The sequence below is a fragment of the Chiloscyllium punctatum genome, chromosome 44 (genome assembly GCF_047496795.1).
Source record: "Chiloscyllium punctatum isolate Juve2018m chromosome 44, sChiPun1.3, whole genome shotgun sequence".
Lineage (NCBI taxonomy): Eukaryota > Metazoa > Chordata > Chondrichthyes > Orectolobiformes > Hemiscylliidae > Chiloscyllium > Chiloscyllium punctatum.
Window position 1 is genome coordinate 47,038,991 of NC_092782.1, and position 13,612 is coordinate 47,052,602.

At 41.4% G+C, this 13,612-nt stretch overlaps 1 protein-coding gene across 2 annotated transcripts in view; it reads right to left on the reverse strand.

Moving 5' to 3' along the window:
• Nucleotides 1-13,612, reverse strand: part of LOC140466953 (peroxisomal succinyl-coenzyme A thioesterase-like) — a 54,136-nt gene that overhangs the window by 19,021 nt on the left and 21,503 nt on the right. Inside the window, exons 6-8 of one of the 2 annotated variants that reach the window (XM_072562822.1) lie at nt 9,957-10,132; nt 1,911-2,030; nt 906-988 (exon numbers count right to left, since the gene is read on the reverse strand). In XM_072562822.1, coding sequence (XP_072418923.1) covers nt 906-988; nt 1,911-2,030; nt 9,957-10,132 — 379 coding nt within the window. The remainder of the gene's footprint in view (nt 1-905; nt 989-1,910; nt 2,031-9,956; nt 10,133-13,612) is intronic. The other variant, XM_072562823.1, reaches the window with a different exon arrangement.

Here is a 13,612-nt window from a genome sequence, read left to right on the forward strand (position 1 = left end):
GACCAGTGACACAGAATTTCGTAGATGAATAATCATACTGGTTAGCAAGCGACTGACAATGACAATACTCAGCTATAATAGGTTTAGAATAAAAAGATCCATTATTCTATAGAGATGCAAGGCTAATTAACACAATTTGAAATGTACAAGTATAAATATCTACACTTCTAAATAAACACACACACACACACACCTCTTAACAAAGGCAGCTGTCCTAGGATTTCAAAATGTATTTGGTTCAATAAGCATCGCAAATAACTCTTTCAGACGCTTATCAGGAGAACAGCTGAAATTGTGCTTTAGCTCTTGCACTGGACCATCAGCAGAATTGTATTCAACTGCTAACTACAATTTCAGAGATTTTTCAAGTAGGTAGGAAAGACTCGTTGAATAGCTTCTTGCATGCTCTCTGTAGGGTATAACCCCAAGTGAGCTCCAATTAATTTCCAAACAAAATAGAAACTCTTAACAGCCAAAAGTCAAGGCATGAGAATTTTGGCCAACAAAACCAGCAGTTAGCTTAGGGCACATGACTATCAAATCCAACAGATAACAGAACAGGTATCTTACGACTTTTCAAATGAGTAAGAAAGGTTTTCAGAACCCTTAGTCAAAAGCCTCGTTAAAAAGTCTTCCATAACAAAAGAAAGTCAATAGAATATATTTTCTGTCAAGTTCATGAGCTAACCCAATTTTTTGATTTATTATCAATTCCACAATAGTGGAGGAAATATTTACAGCCTTTTTAACAAAACCATTCACTTTCATTCACTTAATTGTAATCAGCAATTGCACCACCCTTACATTAAATGTACAGCAACCCATGAAAAGAAAACTTACTTGTTCCCATGTGAAAAACAGCAGATACACATAGCATGAAATACCACAAAATTACAACAACTTACTTGTGAAAATCAGGAAGTATGATCGGTTGTCCTTCCAGAAGACCTTTATAATGGCTTCCACTAATGCAGACTAAGCACTTTGGCTAAGGAAAAAAAGACAGATCGTTCTTAAAAGCTCAATCTACTGCATTAGTTGAGTGAAAAAAAACTTGGTGGCAGTGGTAAAATTAAATTGATGGATACGAAGCTAGGTAACAGAATACTAATGTTTTGCAAATAATCCATTACAAAGACCAAAACACTAATTGCACATGACACAAAAACAAAACACACACCAGCTCGGAAATTTACCGAGATCGTCCACCGCAAGTTTAGCTTTTTCCTGCACAAATGCAAGACTTGCTGAATACACCTCCACTACAAAACAGTATTCCATGGTTCTCAAGTTAGTTTGAAGCTACAAGTAAATACATACTGTGATGGAGCATTTATGGGTAATCAATTGTCATTTTGACTTGCTACTGTAATTTTTCTTTCACAAGCTTCCTTTAGTAATCAGATGTTTCAAAAAATATATCTTACAGTTACTCTGTAGGTACTGAATTATTACAGACAACATACAATGGGTAGATCAAAATCCAGTTAAGATCTCAAAGTAGTATTAATTTAAAAACTCATCTCTAATCGTTCAGAGGGTAGCTGAGAGTCAACTACATTGGAGTCACATTAAGATGACAGACTTCTTTCCCAAAAGAACATTAGTGAACCGAATGTGTTTTTGCAAAATTGGCAGAAGTTACAGGGTTGCCATGAGACAAGCCTTTTATTCCAGATATTTTTCTGATTGATTTCAAGTTTCACGTTCTGCCACGACGTATCTTGAATCCATGCTTCCAGAACATCAACCTGCTGTTCTGGATTACTAGTCGAGTGATGATACCACTATGCCACCACCTCACCAAGATAAATGAGGCAGATATAGTATTGTATTCTTCTATCAAGCCATATTTATATAAGAAATGTCATATTCTTCAATTAAATATGTTGCACAGCTAGTCAACTTACATGAATATTTGGGATCTCCGTTGCCATTAGGAGTGCAAGTGTGAATCCAAGTGAGAGTCCCAAAATGGCAACATTGCCTTTTGAAACCTTTGCATGGTTATTAAGAGTGTTGAAGGCCTCCTGTGAATCAGTAAGTACAATGCTATATAACCTTTGTGATTTAACAGAAGCATTGATATGAATCTGACAATAGTAAACACAAACACTTAAACTGCCTTTTCAGCATTCCCAAACATCTGTTAGCCTGAGCCTAAGCCCCACTTGGCCCCATTTCCTGGGTCAGGATCATTTACAGATATTTTCTACTAAATCTTTAGAGATATTACAACACACCTCTGGAGCATTTGGGTCTTGACATCAAGCCTGGCTTACAGGCAAGGTCATTACCACTGCAATATAAGAGTGCTTTCAGGGTCATCTACATGGGTCTTTCACAGCACCACTTGAACGCTTACCTACAGCATTCAAAGAAAGGGAAATATTGTAGTGCCTCCCTGACATTTTCTTTTTACAAATAGTCCAACATTTACAATGTGACAATTACTTAGATATTTGGAGAGCAAATTGATCAAACAATTATTATCCATCTATACACTCCCAAATCTGATACATTACAAACAACAGGAAATAGAATACAAGAGCACTGTTATTTGTGTTCCATTCTAACAAACAGTTAATGTGTTGGCAGCTGTGGTGTTTAGCCACAGACCTATAACAGAAAGGACCTGGAAGTAGACTTTTCCTTGCTTTCCCAACTTTAGGCATTACCACAGAGGAATATCAAGGTACAAAGTCGCAAACTTGAGAACAGTGAAAATAAATTAGATGTAGCAAAAGAAATCATCTCGAACTGTTAACATTACAAACTAAGCAATTCCAAATTCTAGTTATCAAGAATTATGTGCTGCTCCCTGACAATACTAACATGCCCCCAAACACATACAACTCATTATAGCTGCACGTAGTTAAAATGGGACAGTCAATATACCTTGTACCACCTTCAGTACAGATACATACACCCATTTAATGTGCATTTTAATGGTGCTTTCATTCTAACAGTTTTAAAAACCTCCATTTTCACTTTAGCAGTTACTGTGTATGCTCAATCTTTTAAAAGCAAATCGATACTTTGCTGCTTCCCCACCTGCCCACCTCTCCTGTTTGCCACCACTGTCCCAAATCTCCTATTTACCATGTCCTAGTCTGACCCTACCACCAGTCATTGATCTTTGCCAAACCCTCACCACTCACCATTGTGCTTGCCAACCCTCCTCCCGAACCCTTCCTATGAAGGGACAGAGATGGAGAGGAGGAGAAAGGAGACAGAGGGCCAGAAACTGCATGGTCAGGAAACAAAGTAGGAACGTTGGAAGGAGCGAAGGAGTGGCAGGGTTGGAACAGTGAGTGGGTGGGGAAAGTTTTAAGAACTAGAGATCATCATACTGCCCATGCCCATTTATTCTTCAATTACCATGATTCAGTTAGTTAAATTGTTAATCTCACTCTATCAACACCCAGGCAAAGAAGCGACAAAGGTAGTTGCAGTCTGTTACCATCAAGACAGAAGAGAAAAAACATTTTTTGGACTTTAATGAAATACATTCCAAAGCAACTGAAACTAACAGGCATGAAGAATATGAGCAAAGTCTGATCCATACCAGCAACCACTGAAAGCGATTAGTTTCTTGTGTGCGTGACATTCTAAGACAGTATTTACTGCCCAACTGTAGATCTCCTTGAGAAGGTGATCAGCTGCCTTCTTGAACCATCACAATTCATTTGATATAGGTAAAAAACAATGTCATTAGGGAGGGAGTTCCAGGATGTTGACCCAGCAACACTGAAGGAATGTCAATAGATTTCCAAATCTGGATGGTAAATGGCTTAGAGAGAGAATCTTTCAATGGTGGCACTCCCACGTATCTGGTACCTTTGTCCTAGATGGTAGTGATCATGATTTGGAAGGTATTGTCTAAAGAGCCTTGTGAATTTCTGAGTCCATTGTGTAGACGTTACACACTGCTGCTTTCGAACACCTGTGATGGAGGAAGTCAATCTTTATTGATATAATGCCATCAAGCTGGTTGCTTTGCCCTGGATGGTTTCAAGTTTCATAAGTGTTGTTTGTCCTGCACCTGTCCCGGAAAATTGGGGGTATGTCATCATAGTCCTGAACTGTGCCTTGCCAATGGTGGACAAGCTTTGGGCAGTCAGGTGGCGAGTTACTCCTACACGATACCTAACCTCAGACCTACTCTTGTATGGCTAATCCAGTTTGGTTTCTTTTCAATGATAATATTCAGGATGTTGATAGTGGGGGATTCAGGAGAAAGTGAGGACTGCAGACTATGGAGATTAGAGTAGAAACGTGTGGTGCGAGGAAAGCATAGCATCCTAGGAGCAGGAGAGTTGATGTTTCAAGCATGAGTTCTTCATCAAGGATTCAGCAGTGGTAATAGCATTGTTCCTTGATATTCAAATGTTTAGATTCTCTTTTGTTGGAGAATGAGATAGCATGGCACTTATGTCACACGAATGTTCCTTGCCCTAGTCAGCCAAAGCCTGGATAATGTCTGGGTCTTGCACTGCTAATGGCGACGAACATTACACATTCATCAGTGAAAAATCCCAACGTAACGTTATGATGGAGGGATTGTCATTAGAACATGGAACATAGAAAAATACAGCGCAGTACAGGCCCTTTGGCCCTCGATGTTGTGCCGATCCAAGCCCACCTAACCTACACTAGCCCACTATCCTCCATATGCCTATCTAATGCCCGTTTAAATGCCCATAAAGAGGGAGAGTCCACCACTGCTACTGGCAGGGCATTCCATGAACTCACGATTCGCTGAGTAAAGAATCTACCCCTAACATCTGTCCATTACCTACCACCCCTTAATTTAAAGCTCTGCCCCCTCGTAATAGCTGACTCCATACGTGGAAAAAAGGTTCTCATGGTCAACCCTATCTAAATCCCTAATCATCTTGTACATCTCTATCAAGTCACCCCTAAACCTTCTTTTCTCCAATGAAAACAGCCCCAAGTGCCTCAGCCTTTCCTCATACGATCTTCCTACCATACCAGGCAACATCCTGGTAAACATCCTCTGCACCCGTTCCAGTGCCTCCACATCCTTCCTATAGTATGGCGACCAAAACTGCACACAATATTCCAGATGCGGCCGCACCAGAGTCTTATACAACTGCAACATGACCTCAGGACTCCGGAACTCAATTCCTCTACCAATAAAAGCCAGTACGCCATATGCCTTCTTCACCGCACTATTTACCTGGGTGGCAACTTTCAGAGATCTGTGTACATGGACACCAAAGATCTCTCTGCTCATCCACACTACCAAGTATCCGACCATTAGCCCAGTATCCCATCTTTTTGTTACTCATACCAAAGTGAATCACCTCACACTTACCCACATTGAACTCCATTTGCTACCTTTCTGCCCAGCTCTGCAGCTTATCTATATCCCGCTGTAACCTGACACATCCTTCCTCACTGTCAACAACTCCACCGACTTTCGTATCATCCGCAAACTTGCTCACCCAACCTTCTAGCCCCTCCTCCAGGTCATTTATAAAAATGACAAACAGCAATGGTCCCAAAACAGATCCTTGCGGAACACCGCTAGTAACTGCACTCCAAGATGAACTTTTACCATCAACATCTACCCTCTGTCTTCTTCCAGCCAGCCAATTCCTAATCCAAACCTCCAACTCCCCCTCAATGTCATACCTCCTTATTTTTTGCAGTAGCCTACCATGGGGAACCTTATCAAACGCCTTACTAAAATCCATATACACCATATCTACCGATTTACCCTCGTCCACCTCCTTAGTCACCTTCTCAAAGAATTCAATAAGGTTTGTGAGGCACGATCTGCCCTTCACAAAACCATGCTGACTATCCTTGATCACATTATTCCGATCCAGATGTTCATAAATCCTATCCCTTACAATTCTCTCTAAGACTTTGCCCACAACAGAAGTGAGGCTCACCGGCCTATAGTTACTAGGGTTATCCCTACTCCCCTTCTTGAACAAGGGAACCACATTTGCTATCCTCCAGTCTTCTGACACTATTCCTGCAGACAACGAGCACATAAAAATCAAGGCCAATGGCTCTGCAATCTCCTTCCTCATTGATGAAGGAGTTGAAAATGCCCTGGTGCCGAGATGATGCATGGTAGACAACAGAGACTCAAAACATCCAATACCCTAGAAGAGTACAGAAAGTGCAGTTGTTTGCTTTTAAAAACAGATTAGGACAGTTGAGGGGGGAAAAGAAAGAAAACACTAGAGGGTAACATTAAAGAAAACCCAAAGGCATTTTATAAATATATTAGGGGCAAAAGAATAACCAGGAAAATGAGTAGGGCCCATTAGGAACCAAAGTGGCAATGTCTGTGTGGAGTTGGAAGACATACCTAAGGTTTTAAATGAGTACTTTGCAACTATAATCATCCCAAATCTTCCAGGGTATAGTGTTGACTCCCCTTCTGAGTCCCGATGTCCATACTGCGAACCGACCCCAACCCCTCACCACCACACCCACCTTAATTTTCAAATTCTCTCTGGCCACAGAAGGGGTGCCAAAGGACTGGAGGATGGCTAATAAAGGTATCATTATTCAAGAATGGTGGTCGGGATAAATCAATGTACATTTGTGGTAGGGAAATTAGATTAGATTAGATTAGATTACTTACAGTGTGGAAACAGGCCCTCCGGCCCAACAAGTCCACACCGCCCCGCCGAAGCGTAACCCACCCATACCCCTACATCTACATCTACATCTACCCCTTACCTAACACTACGGGCAATTTAGCATGGCCAATTCACCTGACCTGCACATCTTTGGACTGTGGGAGGAAACCGGAGCACCCGGAGGAAACCCACGCAGACACGGGGAGAACGTGCAAACTCCACACAGTCGGTCGCCTGAGGCGGGAATTATTGGAAAGAATTCTGAGGGACAGAATTAATCTCTACTTGGCAAGATGAGAATTAAGCAACGATAGTCTGTGCAACTTTGCCAAATGGAGATCACATCTAAAAATTCATTAAGTTGTTCGATATGATGACTCGGTGCATGAATGAGTGTAGTACACTCTGACAAGGCCGTGCATGGTAGACTAATTAAGAAGCTAAGAACCCACAGAATCCAGGGTAATTTGGCAAATTGGATAAAAGATTGGGTTAGTGACAGAGTCATAGAGATGTACAGCATGGAAATAGACCCTTCAGTCCAACCTGTCCACGCCGATCAGATATCCCAACCCAATCTAGGCCCACCTGCTAGCACCCGGCCCATATCCCTCCAAACCCTTCCCATTCATACACCCATTCAAATGCCTTTTAAAATGGTGCAATTGTACTAGCCTCCACCACTTCCTCTGGCAGCTCATTCCATACACCTACCACCCTCTGCGTGAAAAAGTTGCCCCTTAGGTCTCTTTTATATCTTTCCCCTCTCACCCTAAACCTATGCCCTCTCGTTCTGGACTCCCCCAACCCAGGGAAAAGACTTTGCCTATTACCCTATCCATGCCCCTCATAATTTTGTAAACCTCTATAAGGTCAGCCCTCAGCCTCCAACACTCCAGGGAAAAACAGCCCCAGCCTGTTCAGCCTCTCCCCATAGCTAAAATTCTCCAAACCTGGCAACATCCTTGTGAAACTTGAAAGGGTTCAGAAAAAATTTACAACATCTTTCCAATAGGAAGGAGACCAGAATTGTATGCAATATTCCAACAGTGGCCAAACCAATGTCCTGTCCAGCCACAACATGACCTCCCAACTCCTGTACTCCATACTCTGACCAATAAAGGAAAGCATACCAAACGCCTTCTTCACTATCCTATCTACCTGCGACTCCACTTTCAAGGAGCTATGAACCTGCACTCCAAGGTCTCTTTGTTTAGCAACACTCCCAAGGACCTTACCATTAAGTGTATTAGTCCTGCTAAGATTTGCTTTCCCAAAATGCAGCACCTCACATTTATCTGAATTAAACATCATCTGCCACTCGTTGGCCCATTGGCCCATCTGGTCCAGATCCTGATGTAATCTGAGGTAACCTTCTTCACTGTCCACTACACCTTCAATTTGGTGTGATCTGCAAACTTATAACTGTACCTCTTATGCTCACATCCAAATCATTTTTGTAAATGACAAAAAGTAGAGGACCTAGCACCGATCCTTGTGGCATTCCACTGGTTACAGGCCTCCAGTCTGAAAAACAACCCTCCACTACCAACCTCTGTCTATCTTTCAGCCAGTTCTGTATCCAAAATGGCTAGTTCTCCCTGTATTCCATGAGATCTAGCCTTGCTAATCAGTCTCCCATGGGGAACCTTGTCTAACGCCTTACTGAAGGCCATATAGATCACATCTACTGCTCTACCCTCATCAATCCTCTCTGTTACTTCTTCAAAAAACTCAAAGTTTGAAAGACATGATTTCCCACTCACAAAGCCACGTTGACTATCCCTAATCAGTCCTTGCCTTTCCAAATACATGTACGTCCTGTCCCTTGGGATTCCCTCCAACAGCTTGCCCACCACTGACGTCAGACTCACTGGTCTATAGTTCCCTGGCTTGTCCTTACCACCCTTCTTAAATAGTGGCACCACATTTGCCAACCTCCAGTCTCCCGGCACCTCACCTGTGACTATCGATGATGCTCTGAAAAGTGAGAGGTGATGGGGGGGGGGGGGGGGGGGGGGGGGGCGGGGGGGTTGGGGAGAATTAACAAAGGGGAAACGTTTGGGGAATTTGGGAAAAATACACATTGAATTGTCGGATCTTCAGAAGTACAGAGGATTAGAGGGACCTTTGTATGCATTTCACAGATCCACGAAGGCAGTAGAACAGGCAGATAATGTGGTAAGAAGACACATGGGATACTTGTCTTTACTAGGAGAAAGTGAGGACTGCAGATGCTGGAGATCAGAGTTGAAAAATGTGTTGCTGGAAAAGCGCAGCAGGTCAGGCAGCATCCAAGGAACAGGAGCATCGACGTTTCGGGCATCAGCCCTTCTTCAGCCCTGAAGAAGGGCTGATGCCCGAAACGTCGATGCTCCTGTTCCTTGGATGCTGCCTGACCTGCTGCGCTTTTCCAGCAACACATTTTCAGCTACTTGTCTTTACTAGTCAAGGAACTGAATACAACTATAAAGAGATTATGATGGAGTTGTATATCATATTAGTTATGTTACTACTGGAGTTGTCACACCATAGGAAGGATGTAATTGTACGAGAGAGGGTGCAGAAGAGATTCACCAGGATGTTGCCTGAGCTGGAGCAATTCAACTGTGAAGAGAAACTAGACAGACTGAGTTATTTTCTTTAGAGGAGAGAATGCTGAGTGGGTATTTGATTGAAGTACACAAAGTTTTGAGGGGACATAGACATCGTGGTTAGGGAGAAATCTTTCCCCTTAGAGAGAGGTCAGTAACCAAATGATACAGTTTTAAGATAAAAAGCATGAGTTTTAAAGGGGATGTGAGGAAAATATTTTAGCCAGAGGTGTGGCTATCTGGAACTCACTGTCTGAAAAAGTGATAGAAGCAGGAACGCCCAAGAAGTTTAAGAAATATTTAGATGAACACTTGAAATGCCATCATATACAAGGCTATGGGTTAATGCTGGAAAATGGGATTAGAATAAATGGATGTTTGACGAACGCCACAGACACAACAGGCTGTAAGGCCATTTTTCCTGCTTTAAAAACTCTACAAACTTTCACAAAGTCACCTGAGACAGCACCTTCTGAATCCACAACCACTTCTCCCTGGAAGAACAAGCGTAGCAGATACATGGGAACATAACCACTTGCAACCACTCTCATGAATTTAGTGATCAGTGACATAATACATGTCACAATCAACCAAAATTTAACATTGCTTTGGCATATTTGTATCTTTGGTATTGATGTGCTCCTTATAATATTGCACTGTAATAAATAGATCAACTATCATATTTGTAAATCCAAAATAGTTGAACACGGTATCTTATGAAAATATTCATTACCTTGAAGTAAAAGAGGTTTGGGTCAAATGTTTGCAATGACTGTGGGACATTCTTATGTCCCAAGTAAGCCAAAGCTAAGGTTGCAAATCCTCGCGATGCAAGAAGAGCTGCACGGTATTCAACAAGACCTCCACCACCACCCCACATGTCTAAAATGGCAGGAAATGGTCCAGGTCCTAATAAAGAAAGCAGTAAGAGTAGTTCAATAAGTCCAATAAGTCCAAAGAACTGTGAATGCTGGAAATCAGAAACAAAAAAAGAAATTGCTGGAAAATCTTAGAAGATTTGTCAGCATCTATGGGGAGAAAGTAGAGTTAATGTGTACTCCAAGAATAAATCTAAACTGCAGATAACAATTTGCTGCAAATCCATATGACATTGTGCACTGCAGATCAATAATATGCATATCAAAAGGACTATATAGAGCAGCTTTAGATGGTCCCAAATAGAAAGAATACACATTTTATATTGCACTTTGCACAACTGCAGTATAACCTAAAGCACTTCTGAAGTGTAGTTATTGCTAGGACATATAAAATCTGGCACCCAATTTGGGTGGATGAATAAATGCTGGGAGCACAGTGATGACTATTTTTGTTTTAATTTCTTTATCTTTTTTTAGAAATAAGAAATAATTCAAGCAACTTTGATCAAGTAACTCTTCAGATATTCTAATTACCTTGGTAATGTTTCAGAGCAGCATTCCAAAAAGCAATAGGGGGCTTTGCTAATTTGGTCATTCCCAGAAATATGTGCATTATATTTCTTTTCATACAATTTGGACAATATCTTAAATAAAATGTACTCTTTTCTTCTTTATAATATTCTCAAATGTAATTAACCTTCTAAAAACCATTGCTATGCTGTGTGATACCCAGCCAATTTCAATTTGTTTAAAATTTCCGCTGTTTACAACAATGAAATAATCTCACTGGTCTAGAGAAATAAGATTCCGCTAAAATGATCTACAATTCCCAGTATAATTTGAGTATTCCTTTTGATGACCAAATTCTGCAGCTTTGAAACATAGCCATTTCAACACTGATAAATTAAACCTCTCGGTCAAAGGCTTTGGAGATATTTAAGGCAAAGTTCACCATTGACTTAAATCTGTTATCTTGTTTAATATACAAAGTAACTCTGCATTCTTGAATACACAACTTCCTCTCAAATCAATATTAGTGTTGTTTCTTGTGGCTCATGATGCAACTGTATATTTTTCCCAATAATATAGGGGCTTCTTTAATAATGTGCATTGACATAGCATCTGTAATATAGCAAAGCATCCCAAAAAATTCAAAGGAGCATTAGTAAGCAAATTTGACACATGAACTTAGGACAAAATGCTTAAAGAAGTAGTTTTTAAAAGGAACAGCACAAAGAAAACAAGTAGAATGAAGCAGATGTTTATGGAGAGAATATCAGGATTTGTATCGAGATAACTGAAAGCATCAGTGCCAACGGTACAACAGTTAATTGGGATGCACAAGAGAGCACATATTTAGAGCAGCTCAGACCTTTGGAAGATTACAAAGCTGGAGGATAGTAAAAGAGGAGATTTGAAAACAAGGATAAGAAATTGTCCTGCAGTCAATGGCAATCAGCAAACAAGGATGCTTGTTGAATGGGACTTGATACGAGTTAGAACACAAGTAATAGTGTTGTAGTTTGTGGAGGGTTGAAGATGGGACACTAGCCAGCACTGCTTTAAAATACTCAATTCTAAAGGTAATAAAGACTGAGGTTTTTGCAACAGATGACCTGAGGCAGGGGTACAGGCAGGCAGTAGGGTGTGGAGAGAAATGAATACAGTGATGCTGCGAATATATGAACAGAAGGATTTACAACGGAATGCTATTCTCAAGAACTTAAAGGTGCCGGTGTTGGACTACAGTGGACAAAAGTTTAAAATCACAGGACACCAGGTTATAGTCCAACAGCTTTATTTGGAAGCATTAGCTTCTGCAGTGCCAGTCCTTCATCACGTGATTGTGGAGAATAAGATCATGACTCCTTTGGCTATAAATTCTGTGATCCAGTGTCATGGAGATGTGATACATTAAACAATTTTAGATTAAATCTTTCATATTTTAGAATGGGATATGCTGATTTCTGTTCTTCGATATGTAAATCCCAGAACTTTTCTTAAAATACATTCTCAAGATAGCTTAGCTTTTCAAACGAAGTCTGTCGGTGTCCCAACATCGAGTCAGACTGAGAAGCCCTCTGCATAGTTTTACATAATTTTACAAAGATTCATGCAGCTTTTGAGCAAAATAAAGTGTAATTCTGCAAAAGCAAATTCACCACATAAACTTATATGTGTGCGCATGTGGGAGCAATAGATTGAGTGTGCGAGTGTGTGAGACAGAGACAGACAGCGAGACAGAGAGCGAGCGAGCAGTGGGCTCACCTGTAGTGTCACATGGACTCAAGGTCCCGGTTGAGGCCATTCCCATGGGTACACAACTTCTGCTTAGCCACTCTGGGTTGCTGCTTGTCCCAAAGTCTGCTCTGGAGGATGGTCATCCAAAAGGTCCAAGGCCAAATGTCCTGGACTGCTGAAGGATTCCCCGACTGGGAGGGAACACTCCTGCCTGGTGATTAATGCACTGTATCTACTACTCCATTGTTGTAGCGTCTGCTCAGTCTTGCCAATATACCATGCCTGAGGGCGTCCTTGCCTGCAGCATATTAGATAGGCCATGTTGGCTGAGTCACACGAGTACGCACGGCGTACAGTGAGAGGTGTCCCCACGTATAATGGTGATATCAGTGTCGATACTCTGACACGCCTTGCAGCAGCTGCCATGTTGAAGGCATCTTGAAACCCATTGTACAGGGTTCTATCGCGACACAACAGATTTCTCACAGAAACAGCACCCATGGACCAGCCGAACTGGGAACATTCCTCGTCACAATGTACGTGTCAGCACTCTCCACCAGCATCCCACACGACGACGGGATCGGGGCAACAGCCTCAGTACCCAATACCAACAACTGCGAATCTCCAAGCACTCATCTGCTACATCCTCAACCAAGACGTTTTCACCTTTTGATAACCAGTTCTTCATCCAGATACACGGAAATGCCATGGAGACCACCTTTGCACCCAATATGCCACCATTTTCATGCACAAGTTTGACCAAGACTTCTTTTCTGAACCGGTCCTCCAACCAACACTATACTTTAGATATATTGATGACATTTTCTTCCTCACGACCCATGGCAAGGAGTCACTGAAACAACTACACAGTGATATCAACAAGTTTCATCCCACCATCAGACTTACCATGGACTACACTTTAGTATCTGCCTCATTCTTGGACACATGCATCTCCATTAAGGATGGGCACCTCAATACAGCGCAAACTCATGGATAACCTCTCGAGGCTACACTTCTCTAGCTTCCATCCAAAACATATTAAACAGCCAAATATTCAGTAGATTATCTGGACTCAAACTTTTTCTTATTTTAAAGGGAAATACAAAGTATTGCATCCTGGATGCAATTCAATTGATCAAACTACTTGGCGTTAAGGAACACACAATTTATTCATACACAATAGTTAAAACACAATAAAAGAAAAATACAAGCCCTCCGTGCACACACGATCTGTTTTGATGAGGAAGAATGTGGCGAACACTTGAAAGTG